Consider the following 20,016-nt stretch of genomic DNA (forward strand, 5'->3'; position numbering starts at 1 on the left):
CGTCGAAAATACCGCGCGACGCCCTGCCACCGCCGACGTCGCCCCCTGCCGCACCCTTATTTCCTGGTAATTAATTTCCAACCACCGATCCCGGCCACTGTCACGATCGCGTGTGACTTATTCATTGACCATTTGCTCCAACCGTCTTCTCCTCGTCCTCGTCTACTCCGTTTACTTCTCTGCCCGAGCGATTTTCTCACTTCTTCCTTCTACCTTTCTGTTTACAGTTTCTGTTTTTCAGAATGTTTCCTCACGGCGAGGGGTTTATTCCGTTGCGCGACCAATACCGCAAGGTATCGATAGAGAGGAGAGTTTACGACGACGGAATGCCCTGTTCTACAAAAGATTACGACACTCTTCCGTCAGTGAATGTATATTTGCAAATATTCGAAAGTTTTTCAATGGACATCCGTCGAACATCTATAGATATGTTTAATATTTGTCGATATTCATTGACATTTAACGCTTCGCAGAAAAAAACCTGGAAATTGGAGTAGGAAGATCTTCGAAATAGAAAGAATCGTGTAATATCTATGGATATTCGACGATTTTCGTTTCAAGTGTTCTTCTATTCCATATTTCCTTTCGGAAGCGTCGACACGCAATTAAGAAGGAATTTGAAGGACTGTGTTTTCAGGGTTTGAGGAAATCGTTCAGAGAAACGTAAGAGGAGGCGTGAAACAGGAGTGACGGAGGAAACGATCGCCTCGAGGAGGGACCGACGAGGCACTTTCGGCCAAAACGACGGACTTCGTTTCCCTGGCTGTGTATACAGGAGGAAACTGTCGAAGAAGCTGCGGTACACGGTAGTCGAGAACGCTGTGCAAGCAAAGGACGGTTTATATATGACCCTCCGGCACGTTCGACGGGCCAACATACTCGACGCGACAATATTTAAATATTGTTAAGCAGCGCGATACTTGCCATCGATAAACATACCGTGATGAAAATACAGCCTGTCGATTTCCTCCTGAACCAGTCTATCGACAATGTGTCGATTCGTTCGTCCTCGATTCGATGGAAATCAAATTTGGGGAATTGCTTGCGAAGGAATTCGATCCTAGATAGGTTGCAGAAACAAAAATCCCCCAATTATCCGAAAGTTGGACGTTCGATGTTAGTAGTTTTGAATAGGTCGCTTCCCTTTTCCCAAAGAATCGTCCTTTGGCCTTTTCTCTTTCTTTCTTCCCTCGCGGACCACCCAGGCTAGGCGATAACTTCTTTCTTCCCTTTCCTTCATTTTTTTCCTTTTTCCCCCGTCTCTTCTGCTCTCTTCTCTTTTGGCTGCAGCTCTCTCGCGGTGGCAAGAGAGACCTTTCCCCGTCCTCCACGGATCTCCTCGTGTTTCTTCCTGGCCGTGTCCCTATATATACCTACACCTCGCGGTCGTTCTTTCTGCGCTCGAGACTATGGACCGGGGGGTTAGGTTACGACGAGGCTGGGCCTGCCTCTCTTACTCCTTCGGCTGTGACGTTCCCGTCGACTCGTCGGGACTATAAATCTCCGGCTATTAAGACGGTAGTCCGCCGTTTTGATGGCCCGTGCCAGCACGCACTGTCATCTTAATATGTATTCTTCGTTATGCGCGCGAACGCTGTGCCAAGGGTTGCACGCATACATTTCTGTGTTCAAACTTGCTCGGTTCGCCGCTTTTCCCGGCGAATAATAATTTTTGATGGAATGCAACCGTTGGTCGTTGTTTTCGAACGAATTTCTCGCACATTTATAGATGGTGATTTTTAGAAACGGGTCTGTGTGTGCTGAAAAGTATCCACGCGAGATACCGCTAAAGACAATTTCTCAAGGTTTAATGGAGAAACTTAAAACGATTACGATTAAAGAAACGGTTGTTAATTATCACAAGGACTGGAGAATCATAGCGGAATCGAGACGAACATGTTGCCAACAATGTTACCGGTCGGTTACGTTTCGATTGTTACTAATTCTTGAATTATAATTGTTCTTAATTGATACGTTCAAAAAGAGGAAACATGTAGATAATGCCCAACTACCTTTCATGGTACAATATGTAACGCGATATGTACCGTCGTGTATTGTATTAAGATCATTGCATCACGAACATCATTTACGAGATTTCTCATTCTAATGAAATAAGCGATCGTTTAATCGTCGTGAATACGAATGCTGAATATTTAACTGACGTTAGACGAATAGCTGATAGAAATGATAAATATCCCTGCATATAAATCTTCCTACCAGTAGATCGGTAATTTATATCTTTTCAAAGGCCGATTGTTAACATTTCCAAGATAAATCTTTTAAACGTAACGCTATTAGAACATCGTCGAAACTCCCGGCGATTATTAACTTAGCGCGTTTTATATAGCATCTGTTTGTCGTTTCTTTTCGCTTTAAACGATAGTAGAACGACACTTGCTTTCGCCAAGTATCGCCGTATTTGGCGAAACGAAGAAAAACGGAGAATCGAGAGGGCCGGCATAGAAATTTATTCGGCGGCCGAACGGGAAACAACGTCATTAGGCGTCGTTTTTTTCGTCGATTCCGCAAATTTTCAATTTTACATTCGTACAGATTAGACCATAGAGATACGGGCGGGAGGAACGAGCGCCGATCCGAGCCGGCAATTACGTTAATCGGCGCTTGATTTACGATAACCGACCGAGAATACGTGTAACGAGCACGCGTGGCTTCCCGTGCCACCGCCACCTGCGTTTTACGAAACATTTTCGAGGCTATTAACGTTCTAACAATGTCTCGTCACTTGACCTCAACAGGGTCAAATTTTGTGAAAAATCCTGTACCCTGAAAAGAGATCCCTTTCAAACTGAAGAATCTGATTCGATATCGAGTGCGAACATATAAAATTTCAACGTGTTATTTCGTATTACTCTGAAACGCTAGGTTATTAACGTCGTAGAATAACTATACCTATTGAAATGTAGAATAATAGAATTAAGCGACATCGCGATAAAGTAGAATCGTAGAATTTTATGTAGAACAGAATTCTATAACTCAGACATATTAATTTCTCATTTGCACAATTCTGCATAGGGAAATGAGGTTACGCAAGATTCTTCATAAAATTTGCGGAGAACGTATAGCTCTCCCGACGAGCAGCGGTGCCTGGCGTCGTTCTCGAAAGAAAAACGCGTCAGCGCATCCATTTGCATGCGATCGAGGCCGTGGAATTCCTGGCGCATTTTTCACAGCGATTCGCAACAGGCGTCGATCGTGCCTCGTGAACCTATTTTTCAACGTCACCTGCGCCAAGGTAAACAACTCACGCAGAAACACGGAGAATCGGCCAGCTCCCGCTTATCGGTCATTATCGAACCGTCTCGTGCACGATCAACCGCAGTTTAATCGATATAACCGCGCGAAATAATTTTGTATTCAGATATTTGCCTCGATATCGTTGCCATTTCCGTTTCATTGCTACTTAACCGTTTAAAAATCATTAAAACACACAGTTTCGTTTAATAACGTGTAAAGCATGTTTGAAGTTGCTCGTGATAAGTGCAAGCATGGCTAAAACGGCTTTGCAAAGTGCCTCTGTCATCTGTACTGTTTGCTTCGTAGTTTCTCTCCTCCGTATTTTTTCTTCCTCTTTTTCTTTTTTTTCTTTTTTCCTTTTTTTTTTTTTCTTTTTTTTAAGCCACCTATCAGATTGTTTTATAGGAAGTCCACTAATAGCTGCTATTACGCTTTATCTTGCCAGTTCGCTCTGTTGTCTCAATTGTCCGTTGCTTCTCGACGCTTCTCTTCTCCATAATAATACCCGCGTTTCCGCGATACCATCGGGAGTTTGTAATTTTCTACGACTTTATTTTCCCTCTCGCGTTTGCATGTTTAACGCGCCACTCCATTAATGAACGAACGAATGAACCAATAAATCTTGCAGCTTTATAAAGTAACTTCCGTCCACTATCGTGCCATATTCGTAAACCTACAAATGACCGTGTACATTTTAGACTGCTTTCCACTATTCGTTATACATACGTTACACCGATTTGTATGCAACCATGTGCATAAATAAAATATAACGGGACGGGTGAAAAGTCACGCCGTCGGATAGATGGTGGAAAGTTTGCAGGCAAAAATTGTCAGCCATCGGAGTGCAAATATTCCGATAATTTAGACGGGGACACGCATCTTGCGTCACACAAAGTTGCGAGAAAGTGCCCCCTGTCCTCGTCGCCAGGAAGACCGGTATAATGGACCACCAGCGTGGCAGCGCGTTCGCCAGTTCCTCTGTTACGTTATACTTTACACATGCTTCTCCGCTCCCCACCCCTTGGAGAACGCTTCTTTTACTCCCGACTCGTCCAACAGAATCTCCACGAGGCACACCTCCTACGAGCTCGCGGACAGCTTTTTATTTCTAATTCGCGAACCGGCCTCCAAAAGAAACCAGACGACGCACGAGCGAAGCGGTGCATCGCTGGCAGAACGACAGTGGCGTGGGCGTAAAGAGTTTCGGCGCAGCCAGCTGCTCCGAAAGTTGTTCGAAATCGACGTGAAACTCTTCGAAACAACGTGGAGTCTTTCGCAGAAATCATTCGTTCTTTACTCACGGTATTTACAGCAGATTCCAAGCTTAATCTAAAAATCATCGCGATAATTAACTGGACATTTGGAGTGTAAAACCTTAGAAAGCAATTTATTGTTTACTTTATTCAATTTCTATTTCATATATTTCTATTTCAATAATGAAAACATTTCTCCGGCGCATGCTTCACACTTTCGTGTACAAAGGCGAGACAAATTTTCTAAGTAAATGACGTCAACAAATAAAGTAAGATGATTTATTCAAGTACTCAGTGATTTGTTAAGATCTCCAGACAGTTCTCGTGGAATTTTCTACAGAAAGAAAGCGAGTAAATATAGATATCTGAGAAAATGATACTGGCAAAGCAAGAAACGAGTCATTCGATTGCTCAATTATGTTTGTCACATGGATATATAAGAAAGTCAATGAACGATCCTCTACATCGTTCAGGATAAAATCGCCTTTAGACACGAAAATTCCGTGTACGTGCTGCGAGTTAGCCACCCAACGATTTCGATTTTCCAATCGTACATATAATTAAACACGCAACCAGGGCCAACGCCGTTGTCTCCAAGACGGGCAATTATTCGCGCAGAACTTGGTTCGAATAACAAGCTGCGCATCGCGTACCTTCGAGATCCGCGTAACTACCGTTCTGTCACGTAACTCGTTACCAGCGTCGCTCATTAGAACTGAGGAGTATCCGGGCACGCGATCGACCATGTAAATCATCGTTCGTTCGAAACGATCGACCCTTTACCTAGCGCGAGAAGAAATACGATAACATAAAGAGCAAGAAACATTTCCTAATTTCGATTGGTGAAATTTATGGGAAACTTACGATGACATTTCTTCGCTTGATTTTTGGATAGTGCGAAAAGTGTGATGGAACGGGGGAGTGAAGAAATTTGCGGCGATTCCACGGCGAAGACGACACACGTGCGTTAGAGTTCAGGCGATCGACCCAACTTTTAGTGTTAGCTTCGATCGATGAAATTTAGCAACATTTCATAAAGGTTTACGTTTATAGTAATTTACATTTGATATTTATATTCACAGAAATTTATAAAAATAGATTCTTGAATAATAAGAAAAGTGGGCGGTGAGAGAGTAACGAACGAGAAACTTCGCGATGACTGCACAATGAAGGCGACAAACGTGTCACGCATGACGACCGATGCAACTATTTTCCTATTATATAATTTCAGAAATTACGATAAAATTCGTCAAATGTTGGATAAAGTGCAAAGTGAATGATATCGAGAGAGTGAAAAGCGAAGAAACTCGCGATGATTCCGTTTCGAAGGAGACACGCGCGCTTTGCGATCGAGAGACCGATGAAAAAGAGACGGAAAGATTTCGTTCTCCTGATCCTTGCGGCACAGCTTCGGGTGGTATCCTTGGCTTCCCGGGTACCGTTACCATGCCGCTTCTCTTCTTGTACCGGCTCTCTCTCGGAGAGCAGGAGCGCGTTTTGTCGCTTTTATTGGGCTCGCTTCGACGCAAGGTTGCAACCGCCTGCGACCGTAGCGTCGCTTCGTCGCCGATGTGTCCAACGCGCGCAGTTTATTCATGGAAATGGAGCAGATACGAAACAAAACGAGACGGTATAGTTTTACTTACCGGTGAAAAAGAGGCTTCTAATGTTTCCTCGCCTGAACTTTCTTCTCTTCCGTGTCCCTTTCCACCGACACACCGAGAAATAGGTAATGACAGGTAAATAAACAAATTAATCGTTTTACCCTCCCTTTTTTGATCCTCTCTTTTGAGAAGGATTCATAGGGAACGATTTGGCGCAGTTCTAGGAACGTAAAAATGTAAGAAATATCGTCGAAGTTGTAAACGTAGGATTAATTTTATTTGCAATTTTGTGGAAAAAAGTAAGGAAGAAAATATCGAGAGATTGAGCCCAGACTCGAGACAGGTTCCGAGACAGTTTATAAATAATCAACGTCGAACTGACCATTCCTCGTACGTGTTTCCGAAGCAAAAAAGAATTCTTACGAACGTGTAAGTTATTCGAGTCTATTACCAACAATTTCCACTGATTAACATAGCAATGGCTAATACATTTGAAGAAACTTCGTCCAGTCACTAACTTCGATACTCTCGTTTTTTCGAGAGAACTTTTTCTCTCTGCGTACTGCACTCTCTTATTTTGTAAGGCCAAACGTTCCTAAGTAAACCGTCCAGAGATATAGAATCGAATCGAATGTTGGCAACGTGCAGGTAGAAGAATATCTCGTGAGAAAAGATCTCGTATTTCGCGTGTAATATTAACAGCGGCTCGGCGAACGAGAGATCAATTAATAAATATTCGATCGACGCAAATTGACGCGCAACAAATTGATAGACGGTATGCCAGGGCACGCACGAATAAAATATCCCTGCCGGAAATCATCGGTTCTCGTTCAACGTGTCAAGGAATAATTCCAGGCATATTAAATGCATTCCGATTGAAAATCCGCCGCCTTCTTTTTCGCGCCATTACGCGCCCTCTCTTCGCACATCGATCCCGCGACGTGTAAGCACTCGCACGAACCTTTCGCATCCTCTTATTAATCGAACATCACAGTTTATTACATGCTTGAGATCACCTCGTTAGTCGACGTTCGTTTCCTCGATCTCTGCAATTTCACGCAATAATTCCACTTTCTGTTATTTTATTAAATGGTTTATGTCGTCGTCGATGAAAAAAAAAAAAAAACGGAACTTCAGTTTTTCGATATATCAATTACAGACACCGAGCCGGCTAATGAGAAATGTTTCATAGAACAAACGGTGGAATTGGAAACGGTGGAAACGTTGCGAAGAAATTTAACGTCGGATATGAAAATCACGAAGAGAGAAACGGAAAATGTAATTTCTGATATGACAGATGAGACGCGGCAAAGAAAATAGATGTTTATATTTATATATCTTGGATCCTCGATTCTCATTAACGCGCGATATTTTCTTTGTACTATCATAGTAAATATGCGTTGTGAGGATTAGTCAATCTTCTTGTTTTCCTCTGTCTACGTGTTATTACACTCGTGCATCCTCTCCATTTATCCATTAATCATTGACGCTGCACTTCGTCTCATTTTTTCGTCAAACATCCATTCAAACGATACGCGTTTTTCCCGCCACGTAATTAGCTTCTTTGTGTACCTTGCACGTGATAGACGTTGGCCGACCTATAGATACCACGATACTTCTCCATTTTGCAACGCGTCGGTAAAAACAGCCCTGCGACCGCTGTACAATTTCTGATGCCTCCTATGGGAAGAAAATAACGACTCGCCGAGAATTTATAGCTTCTTCCTCTTCGAGTTCGTTGTCGATAACCGTCTGGAGCGGACTAGAAGGACACCAATTCCACGCGGAAACGAACGACTTTAACCCATTCGAGGTCGACCTCTCATTACAAGACGATCCCCGGCCAATATACTTTCAGGTTCCAATGACTTGGTTCGTGGATTACTCGTTCTTTGACTTTCACTTTTTAACGAACGTCAATTACGAATTTTATACAGTTCCTTCGATAATTTCCCTCTTCCTTTTTTACCCCTTTCGAGGTGAATTCGTTTTTGACGATGAATTCAATGGTATAATAACGCGAACTACGACACGCTGAAATTTAAGACAAGTATTTAAGATAATTTAAGGAAAGTAAAGTTTATACCAGAATTTTATATTCTTGCAGCGATGTCTGCATGATGCAGGAAAATTGTTTAAAATTCTGCGGTCGTTCTAAAGCGGTTAAATAGAAATCGAATATTTAACATTCCTCTCAAACTACGTGCGATGTATCGTCGATTGTATTCGATAAGTCAAAACACAGGCGAGAATCTACCAAGCACGACTGGATCATTTTAATGTCCCCGGTCTATTTGGAATTATATTTGGATTAGAGGGTAGTACAGCCATTAACTGCCCGTAACCGGATTTCTCATATTACGATCAGCGATGATTTTTCATGTCAATGAAAGAACCAACAACTAACGAATATCATAAATTGCCATAAGAAATGTACGGAAAATAATACTACCGAGTGATACTACTAAACAAAATATAGCGTAACTATCGTATGGCAATATCTTTATTGCCGTGAAAAGATATGTGTACGTCATTGGCCTTGTGTTCTTTCTTTACGGGATGTAATAACGTAAAAACGTAATAATAATAAATCATTCTCGGTATGTTTCCTATTTCCTGCTTCTAAAAATCCAGAAACCCCCAAATATGTAGTTGTTCCACGTTTCAATCCGGACGGAAACGAAGGAAATCCAAAATCGTGCAAGTATCGGCGCATGTAAAAGGTGGCTCCACACGATTCGGTCGCCCCTCCGAAGAAGCAACATGGAGAACGTCGTCAACCGGTGGCTAACGTCCGAGCGAGTTAAGTATCCTCGTGGTAATAATTATTCTCGAAACGCGAGAGCGGCAATTAGCATCTCATTGGCTCATTTCTCGCTTATGCTAATGGGAGTATTATTTAAAGCGCGTGTGCGAGGGCAGATCCCTTCGCAGAGGTCCTCTCACAAACGTTGCTCAAACTCTCGTATGCTTGCTTTGCTCTCTTCCGCGGTCGAAACAGCATAAGACCATTCCTCGTTTCATTTACGACGCCGTGCAAGATGTTTTGACCACCGTTTCCTCCGCCCACGACGCGAGGTTTCGACCTCTAGCGCGACTCCACCGCGTTGCCTCTTCGTGAAGATCGGCGGAAACGGCGGGAAAAATTAGCCATGAATTTGAACATTTGAGTGATGGATAGATTTTTAATGATTTTGAAAGATTTTTTAAAAGTTTTGTCGAGCTGTGGAGAATTAATTTTTATCAATTACGAGAGAACGACACGTGAGAAATATTTTTCTAAAGAGTAGAAATTAGCTGATTCTTTAAGAGCTGAGCGGAGAAGTTGAACGTAATGTCATTATCGGAAAGGCAAGTTCAAAATTTGCCTCGAATTTCATAAAATTGTTAAAATAAGCGAAGTCTTTGGAATTCCTGTTCATAATCGCCTTGTTTAAAAAAAAAGAGCAAAATTTAAAGCTATAAATCGACTGGAGAAAAACTTGCAAGTATTACATTGGCACAACGTTAGACCTTGGTAAGTTAAAGTTCCCCTCAGCACGAGAGGTATTTGTCAAAAATCATTATAAACCGAGGGGTCTCTAACCATCGAAAAGCTTCCGATCTCCATCAAGATTGGCGAAAATAAGCCTACTAACATCCATCCAGATAACACGAAACAAGGGAGAGAGAAAGTACACGAAAGATAAGGTTCGATGGAATTAGAGGAACAGGAGGGGCGACTTAAAAAGAGAGTTTTCGAAGGCTACGCTGGATATTTTCGTGCCATCGGAACGCCTCAGATAAGATCCGCATACCAGCTGGAAAACATGGATTCCAGCGGAACGAATGGAGAGCACGCTTTCTTCGCGGTCAAAGAATTCGCAGAGGGCGAACGTGGATTCTCGTTTTTAACCCCGAGGGAAACCCCTGACCTTCGTTGAATTGAGAGAACGAGCTCGCTACACGCCTTACCTTGTCCGCCATTGTATGTACGTGCCTCTTCCGGCGTGGAACAACTCCCCGACTCCGTTTTGCATGCCGTTGTCGAAGGTTAAAGGTAGAAGGAATGAAAGAAGAGCACTGCTCGATATTCGACGTACTCGCGATACGAGTATCGTTTGTCCTGTTCCGGGGCGTCATTCGCGTTCTAAAGACGAAGAAACAACCATACTGCCAAGACAGCTGACTGGACGACAATTATTTCGTTTTGATATCGAGAAACTTCGGGGAGGAAGAGTTCACAAGAAAAAATGATAATCGAGCAAAATGTGTATGAGGTTTTAATTTTTATTTTTCGTAAGGACTTGATACTTTTTAGAAAAGTGTTTCGAGTTTGAACAGAATACGAAAGAATTCTCGTTGGTGCGACAGGTTTCTCGTTTCAATTTTATGTTAAACATCCTTTTAAAACACCTTAAGTAAAAATACTTTATAAAATAAGTATTTGACTAGGAAATACGCTCGATAATTCTATATACTTCTCACAGATTAATAAGTCCATTTTTTCAGAAATCTCCTCCGATTTCTTCACCGTGCGGTTCAACGAGACTCTCGAAATAAGGAATAATCCGAAACGATGGATTCAACCGCAAATCGCGCTACACGACCGAACGATTCCGAAGCTCGGAAACACTCAGGAACAGCGCAACAATTTCCTTTGTGTTGCACCGAGCGGAGCCCAGCTGAAGCGAGGCTCCTTTTCTACGCTTTCCCGGGGACCACCACAGCTGCGTAGAATTTTCTGCCATCTCGAGCCCTTTCGTGGCTGTTCCCTCGACCGTGTCACCACGTCGTTTCCAGGCGACCTTTCCAATCAACAGACACAGGTCGTCGTCTCTCGCGTGTGTAGATCCGGACCTCTGTAACGGAGTACTCGTGGCGAAGCACTTTCCGTTCGGCGAAATAATCGCGGCAAAAACCGGGCTTCTGTCGATCGACGGCCATCTCTCGCGAGACAGAGCAGAGAGAAGAGAGGACCCGTGTGTCGGCGAGAAAGGGGAGGGAAGAAAAAAGGGCCCCGAGAAAGGATGAAAAGAAGGGGAACGAGAGGAGGCGGGCAAAGGGCGCGGACAGCAAAAACCGCGGACGTTACGTGCCTGTTCTTTACGATAGAAGCTCATTGCTCGTAGATTGCGATTTGCCACGGGCTTAATGAAGCCACGCTGCTACTGGCTTTTGCCGGCGAACGAGCTACGCCGATCCACGACTACGATTTTTCGATTCACTTCGACCTTCCTGCGCTTCTCGAATTTTTTATCGAATCCGATCCGTGGCTCTGTAATAGCGTTACTTTCGAAGAAATCAGAGAGGCAATGCTCATTTCGTTTGGGAAAGTTCCACTACCGGGAAGATAGAGGAACGGCGTGCACGGTGATGAAAGATATACGAGATTTGAAAATGATTTCAGCGACGACATAGCGATCGACGATTAAACTGGTTCGTTACGATTGGGGTTTCTTCCACGAAACGCTTTGAATTATTGCATTTGTAACAGCAGGTGTAACAATGGCGTAACTGGAGCAATAACGTCCGTGGGGAGTAACTTGAGCGGCCAAAAGGGAGTAGAAGAGTGATCTCGAAGAACCGTGTTAATTATCCCTTCGTTCTTTGATTAAATTCGGCTGGAAATTACAAATTTGAAATTTTAATTCAATTTCAAACTACATATCTTGCTGCTGACGTTTCTTTAATAAATAAGGAACTTCACCAAACCACGTGTTCAATGAACATATCAAAGAATCTACGTGGAAAGAAGACAGAACTGCATAAAACGTAAAAGGGACTGTATACGTTCGTCGAATGCAATAATATATGTACTCGAGCTACCAAATATGGAGGTAAAGAACATTCGAAAGCACGTAGTAACAGTTAATTCCAACGCGTCACTGCGAAATCATCGAAGCGTCCAGTCTCATTTCCTTTTAAAATTTAGATGAAACGCGTGTCTGGTCGTTTCATGCTTACATTTATTTAATATCACGGATGCATAATTCGACGCGGCTCTTTCGATGATACGAAACTACAGAGGCACACAACACCATCGGTAACTATAGTAAAATATATCTTGCTCGTTTTTTTCCTCTCGCGTGCTTTTCCCGTCCTTTTTCACGCGGTTCTCCCTTTTCCCTCCTATTTTTTATTTTTGTTCCATTCTGTTTCGATTTTTTTCGTATTTTTTCGTATTTTTTTTTTTTTTTTTTTTTTTTTTTTTTTTTTTTTTTTTTTTTTTTTTTTTTTTTTTTTTTTTTTTTTTTTTTTTTTTTTTTTTTTTTTTTTTTTTTTTTTTTTGTTTGATTTCGTTCGTTTTCTGTTTCAGCAGATCGAGACCGAGCGACAGTTGTGACAACAGCGGCGCGAGATGCGAGTCGGTACACCTTGCGTGGATGTTTGCGCGCGGACCGATGCCGTCCTGACAGCTCAGATAACGGGCGTGACATTTTGAAAAATTGAGGCCAACGATGCGAACAACGTCAACGAAATGCATCCTCGTCGTCCGTTTTCCTTCTCCCCCTTTTTTTCCACCGCTGCACCACCACGAGCGTTGGCTCCGCGAAAAAAGCAGGAAAAAATGCAACAAAACAGAACAACAAAAAAAGAGAGCCAACGTGAAACAACGTACACCGGTTCACCATTAACACGCTCGATATATCCAATTTTGAATTACGAGCGAATATTCGAAAACGCGCGACACTTTTTTCCGAGCAGACGACGCGCCTCTATAAGGCCTTCGCTTCGTTGAACGAACTTTATGATGAAATATCGTAGTGGCGGTTCGGTGTCGCTCGTTCAAGGATGGTTAGAAATCAGATCTGGTAACGAATATAGCCATAAATGTCTAACACGCTACTTTCCTTTCGACCTCAACATTTTTACGTGCTCGACAATGCATTTTATATGGTTTTATCGAAGCATACGAGCCAAGTAATCGACATATCTATGTTTGTTTTCGTATGCACCGTCGAAAGACATGAGCATTTCGAAAACATCGAACGCAAGCGTGCGTGTCAATTTTATTATCGAACAACGTTCTGTTGTGTTAATAAGAATACATGCGCGACCGTATTATACGGGGAAAATCGAGAGAGAAGAAAGCCGAGTGACCAGAACAGGGACAGCGCTGTCTGGAAGAAGGAATCCATAATGGCAGGTCGACGTTGAGCTGGTCCGAGCATCGATGGGCCTCATACACGTCCTCGACCAGCAAGGAATACATCCGAGATATTTAAAAAGGCCACTATCCGTTATCTCGATCGGAGAACGCGAAGGGTCGTTTGAAATATTTCTTCCTCCGGTGTTTCGAAGGTCTGCCATTCGAATGGCTGGCGGCCAGCGTACGAGAAAACAAAGGCGCACCAGCAACGTGTCCTCGTGTCTCGTTTCTTTTTTTTAATTATCACCCTTCCCTGGCTTCGCACGCGTTTTGCTTTACGAGCTGTTCGTACTGAATTTTCCATAAGTCTCGTAAGTTATGAACTTCGTAGGGAGTAATAACAATAACTCTGCACGGTCAGGATGTTTCTCTCTACAGCCACGTAAAAAGACTAATTTACTCTCAGTTCGTAGAAGGGGAAGTAATTTTCAAATTTCCGACGAAGCAACTCCCCCTTTTTTTTTTTTTCAATTATCAGATATCCGAGTTACAACCTAGTTGTTGCAAGCTGAGTTTACGGAAGCTTCGTAGCAACGTCCGGTTTGATTTTTCCAGCAGTTTGTTTTCTACTCCCTTAATTTCCATCGACGATTAAACGTTTCCCGTATATAAGGCGGCGATCTTTTCCATGGTCGTTCTTCAAAAGGAACGCGCCGGGTGGCCAGTAGCGATCGTCAGATAAAAGAGAACGATTAGCCTTTGAACGAGTCGAGCGTACGGAACGAAACAAAGAAACATCAACGATAAAGAAAGAAAACGCCTATCGGTAAGGAAATTGTCATTCGTGGCTAGTGGAAAAATCTGTATCGCTATGAACGATAAAATATATATATATATATATGATATATAACAGGAGTGTACTCACCAGCGAATCGACCTCCGGATCTGCGATGTAGTAGGGTTTTTCTTGTCTGATCTGTAACACACAAGCACACACGTAAGAATCTTTAACAATTAAGTTCGGTGGTAATTGCTGTATTAAAACTATAGAGACGATCGTATCTCGCGCAGTTGTATATGCGTACACGAGCGTTCCTTTATTTTGTACGTGCTGGTTCTCCCTCTCTTAGATCGATCCTTCGTTCCATATCCCTTTTTTACCATCATTTTATTCTATTCCCGTGCACCACCGTGGCTGGCCATGGGATTCGCTGTTGCAGCCTAGTGTCTCTCTCTAAGTGATTTCCTCCGCGTGCTTTCTCTTAATTGGACCCCTACAGTTCAATTCGTACGCATAGAAACGGAAACGCGTCGGTGAACGCGATGGAATTCTCTGAAGCGCGCGAGAGAACAGTTCCGACCATCGGGGATGCGTAAAAGAGGGGAAACGGTGAAAAACGAGAGAGGAACGAGACGAGGAGATTCTCAAGCATTTTCATGGCGCCGCATAGTGCCGATCAGAATGGAAACAGAATGCACGGGGGAGAGAGCTCGATGCCCGAGACCGCTCGATGCTCCTCGGGGCCCGCTCTTAATTGGACCCACGGTGTTCTTACTGAAAGGAAGCGAGCCGGGATCCAAGGGAAAAAAGAAGGAACAAGACGAACGACAAATCTTGATGGAAGTACCGGTTAATCTCGTGGAATCCACCGACGGACCGCGCTCAGATTATGCTCTCTCGACACCGAACCGCGCCATCTGATTAGATCGCTCGTCCCCGACTCTCCGATGAATATCGTTAACATTCTTCCCGCGCCGCTACGGTCCTCGATATTGTTTCTCTGATCGGTATATCGAAAGAGGATACCCAACGAAGTTTCGTAATCAGTTGCCGCGGTTTTCTATGGGAGAAACGAATTAAGAGGGTCGAAAATTGCTCCACGACGCGGAAGAACATTAACTTTTCTTAATTTTCTCTGATATAGGTTCCACGTTTAACCTTCGTCCGTTTCTTGTTTCAATTTAACGTTGCTTCGTTAATGACGCGCGATGCGGACCAGCTTATTGCTCGAATGTGTAAATTTGAGGGAAAAAAAATTTGATTGGATTTTCGTCATGTGGACTTTTTCTCGTCGCCAATTTGACACCGAAGGACGAATCAATTTGAAAGTATACATGATGCATGAAGAAAACGGCTGTTAGAAACGCTTGAGGAATTTTAGTAATCGCATTAAAGCGTAATGAACAGGCTATAGTTTTCTAAAGCGCCACACATAATTCTTAAATTCCCCATGGAAATTCGTTTCTCTGTGTTTCCTATTGCATAACAATTTATAAAATCGTGTCTTGGGCGAATAAAAAATTTCCCCCGAATAATTCAGATATACAGAGTCCAGCGACCGAAAGGGGCAATCCAGGTGAAGAAGAAAAAAACGGGTCGAACGTTAAAATCGAATTACCGGTCGACGACGGAGCTGGACGTACGAAACGCAATCGCGAGAATTCTGGGAACGGGTTCGAGAAGCGTATTCATGAGTCTGAATTCTGAATGGGAGTTCCTCTCGCATTGGGTGTATGGATAATGAAGGCGTCTCGTACGCTTCAGAAAAATACTGTCAACTGTTCGTAGTGGGGAAACTAGTTCTTGCAGGGTCCTGTCACTGTAGTTTTTCGGCGATCCCCGAGCGGCAAACTAAACACGCCCGTTCAGGTAGCCACGACGATTACAAATTGTAAACAGTTTCGTCTCCTGCCTCTCTTTCTCTCTACCATCCATTCGAATTTCGTTCCTTATCATCAGCTACTCGACCACTGGTCACGAATAAACGTATAATTTATCGTCCTACCGTAGAATTTTACGTGGAACATGTAAGAAATAGAGATAGTATTGAGGTTAATCGTTTCGGTATAAAGATAAAGCAAAATCTACATGAAAGTTTGCGCCTTCTATCGTGAACGATTGAGACGACTGTATCACGCCGATTAGAGGTAGAGCGGGTGGGGGGGGGGGGCTGCGAGTGACAGCTAATTGAGCCCATGCATACATATGTATAAAGCAATACGAAAGCTATTAATGTGACGTTGTTTGCCGTTAAATATCCGAGATCGTCTATATTTATCGCACGTCAACTCGTGAATGAAACGAAGACACATCCCGACCTTAACGAAGGCGCCGTTGAGATAAACTTTTTCTAACCACGTGAAAATTTCGACGGCGAAGCAAAATATTATCGTTAAAAATATGAACAAGGTATATCCGAGCCCCTTCGTTTTTCTTTTCTTCGCCGTAGACAACAGGGAAAAGACGGACAGCCTGCTGGTGAAAAATAATAAATATAGAATACGCCAGAGAGAAATTCCGCGGGGCCTATACAACACCTCCATCGACCACGAGATAAAAATATGTATTGCGCGATAATATTTAGAAAATGTTCTCGCTCCGGCACGTCTATTTAGGACTAGCTGGTATGCACGTAGCCGTTCGTGGTGTACGACGATCCCGTCGAGAGATATACGAAGCAGCTGCTCATCCGCCTGGCTGTTACTTCTGTTTCCTTGGCCATCGCTTTAAAGCCACCGAAAACGTACCTTCCTTCTATCCCAAGCTTCCATCTTCGACCATGAAACGCAAATGACAGGAATTTTGGAACGATTTGTCGAGTCATTTGTAAGAATTTGTCGGTATTCTACTAAAATTGACGAGAAATTAAAATAGAAGGGCTGTTTCGGAAGAATAGTCTTTGGGTAACCGGTAATCTTTAACCGTCTTCGCATAATAAAACAAATTGCACTCTACGTAAATTTCACGGGATCTTTGTACCTTGCCTGGAACGTCCGGTGGAAATAGCAGGCATACCATGTACCAAAGTGGCTAGGCAAAAGACAATAAAACAATAGACAAAGGTCCATCGAACCAGACTGGACCAGAAGATATATATTCGTCCCTTTCCACGTGACGGAAACCTAAATTACAATACTCGTTAACTTTCCCCGGAGCCCTTTGTTCCGACGGTCACCCTACTTAGTTTTACCTGGCGATCCCAGAGAAATTTAAAATAATTGTCCAACTTATTATTTGAACGAGTGATAATTCGTAAAGGGATTAGAGTTACCCTGACGAATACGACACAAACTATTACTGTAAGAGGAAACTAGTTTGTCATGGACGCTATGATTAATTAATTGCCATTATAGAAGATAAAATGCTGTTCTAAATTTCTTAAAGTGTCCTATAGAATTATCTACTATTTAAATTGATCGTAGTAAAATTCCATTTACCTTGGTCGAAGTAGTTATAAAATTATACGTGTATTTAAAATAGACCACAGGATAATCGATTGGTCTTCGAACGAAAAGATAACAATTGAGCGATTAGTAAAGATAACAGAGGGCAGCCAGGCAAGTGCAAAACATATGTAGTAGCATGTAACAGCCTTAAATACCGTTTGTGGTTGAATAACGAAGAAAATAATTGTTCGACGATAAAATGGAAGAATAATACGAAAACCAATGAGAAGGGTATTGCACTAAGCAATGAGCTTGTGAAAAATCTTTCACAGCTTTCGCGGGCGAGGTGCGTTTGGTTAATTACCTTCGAATCGATCAGCACGCCGCGCCGTTCGCAAAGCATCGATAAGCCAGCAACGGAACCTGCAATCGTTCAACGCTCTGGAATTCTGTGTAATCGCGTTTAATTGCATCGTTTTATAAGCGGCCAATAAAGCGAGCAATAAAGTGCGAGTCTATTAAATTTTTCCATTCCACAAAATGAGAGAGAGACAGAAGGATTCGTAAAGTCGTACGATCACTGTTGAACAAACGAACCGACCTTCGCACGAAAAGACCGGTAGCGTAGATAACTCGACGATGCATCATCGATCTTTGGAAGCGACGATCACGCCTCTGGCTGCGCGACAAAAGAGATGTCGCGAATGCCGTTATCGCGATTATGATAATCCGGCTTTGCGCTTGTTTACACTACCCCTCGTGCTCGGGGCAGAGGGAACGAAGCGTCCTCGAATGCTACACGTCATCGATGCGGTTATCGAGACGCCGATCGTTAAAAATTATACGCGTAAACAATTCGTTGATTCGTTCCTAATTGGCTCAAGTCTGATAAACCCTTGGAAAATTCTTTAACCATACAGATCGCGTGATTCTATGTAAATGCCTATAAATGCTTCCACCAGAGGAAAAGAAGAGAAGCAAATATATAAATTCCTGGGAAACGGTGTCCGCACCTTTGGGACGGGAAAGCAGGTAGCGTGTGCAGCGGACGTGTCTGTTTTGTGGTCGCATTAGTCAAGCCGTCTAAGTGCGGGAGCTAACGTTTTACAAGGGTTTAATGTCCCCGGAGGTGAAATCTAATTGCAACGATAAATCACAACGGATCCTTATGCGGCACTTTTCCGTCTGTCCGTCCGTCTCCTTTCTATACCGTTACTGTCTTTACGAATTGGGTCAATGCAGCAGTGACGTTGTTGCACTGACGTTGCAGATCACCACAGTTCGAGCGTCTGAAGGAGTAGTGACGTATGCGTTCCAGATAGTGCGACTACCTAGTGACGTGGCTTAAACTTTAAGTTGCCGCAGGCCACGCGAATAAGTCCGCTTTTCGATGCCAAGGCGAAGAATTTGGTCGAACGAGTTTTTCGGCCGCGCAATAAAAGAGCGTCGATGCTCCCTTGGACGCGCGATTAATTTGGGCGCGGCGAAGCGCAACACGTCGCAACGGGACGCCGACGAAAGCGAAATTTTCACAGCGGAGCGCCCACGGTGGGCACGAAAACTGGGACAGCCGATCCATCTGGTAAAAAAGGGCACAACAATGCGCGTAACGTGGCGCAGCGGGACGCTCCTGCGGTGCGCGCTGCTACGTCGCAGGCAGCCACCAGCCTGGGCTGAACGCGGAGAGGCCAAAACCGAATAGCTCGGAGGCAACGCGAGCGCAAAAAGGGAGCGCGCGGACCACGGGGAACTGGGTTGCGTGTGGAATGTATCGGGGCCCCATAGGGCACGCACGATGCGTGGACCGCACGGGATAATGCCAGGCCCCATTGAATAGATCAATTTACAATGGCAGAAAATGAGCAGCGCTCTCTCCACCGGCTGCGGAGCACCCCTTCTCTCTGCCCCCTCCAACGTGCTGTGCTCTCGCCACGGTTCGTCGCTTCTCACGACTTGGCGGCGGCGGTGGTCGTGCGGCGACTGAGACTGCGCATGCGCCGACCGCCGCCGCCGACCTACGACGCATGCGCACGCTGCTGTGCCGCGCACGCAACGAAAACGAAACGCGGACGAATAATCCCGTGTACGCGAGGCGCGCGCGGCCCTTTTGTCGCGCGCACCGGCCTTACTATATCTCCCTCCGTCCAAGTATCGACGGAGTGTAAAAGGGCTCGAACGACACGCCTCGGAAACCACCGCAAGAGGATTGTCACCTGCTTATCTTTTCACGTGTACCGCCGGTGTGCGTGTACATAACCTCACCTCCCTGACCCCTCCGCCTCTGACATTATAAAACGACCTGCCTAGACATCGGCGACGACAGATCGATGGCAAGTAAAGAACGAATGGGCGAGGCGGCGCGGATTTCGCTATAATCGCCGGTGCGATCTTCCCGTCTCGTCGACCATAGACCAGCAAAATGAATTTAACTCCGAGTATCGTGCTTGCGAGCACGACCAAGAAGAAACGAGAAGATGAACGTACGAAAAAATTTCATAACGACCGTGTTGACTCGATATCAAAATTCATTATCTGTACTGGGAAGAAATGGGGGAACACGATCGCGGCAACAGGGTAACCGGCTGTCCCCCTCGACAATTTGTTTATCCGCTCTGTGGGGACCGCGGCGTAATCTCTGAATTAGCGGGACACGTCCCACGGGCGA

The 20,016-nt window shown here is 44.1% G+C and overlaps 1 protein-coding gene across 5 annotated transcripts in view; it reads right to left on the minus strand.

The window, feature by feature from the left end:
* LOC122567954 (homeobox protein homothorax) overlaps nucleotides 1-20,016 on the minus strand; it is a 499,979-nt gene that overhangs the window by 452,718 nt on the left and 27,245 nt on the right. For all 5 annotated transcript variants that reach the window (XM_043727144.1, XM_043727142.1, XM_043727145.1 and 2 more), the window contains exon 4: nucleotides 14,110-14,160. In XM_043727144.1, the coding sequence (XP_043583079.1) occupies nucleotides 14,110-14,160 (51 nt within the window). The remainder of the gene's footprint in view (nucleotides 1-14,109; nucleotides 14,161-20,016) is intronic.

The sequence above is a fragment of the Bombus pyrosoma genome, linkage group LG5 (assembly GCF_014825855.1).
Source record: "Bombus pyrosoma isolate SC7728 linkage group LG5, ASM1482585v1, whole genome shotgun sequence".
In the NCBI taxonomy this organism is placed as follows: domain Eukaryota; kingdom Metazoa; phylum Arthropoda; class Insecta; order Hymenoptera; family Apidae; genus Bombus; species Bombus pyrosoma.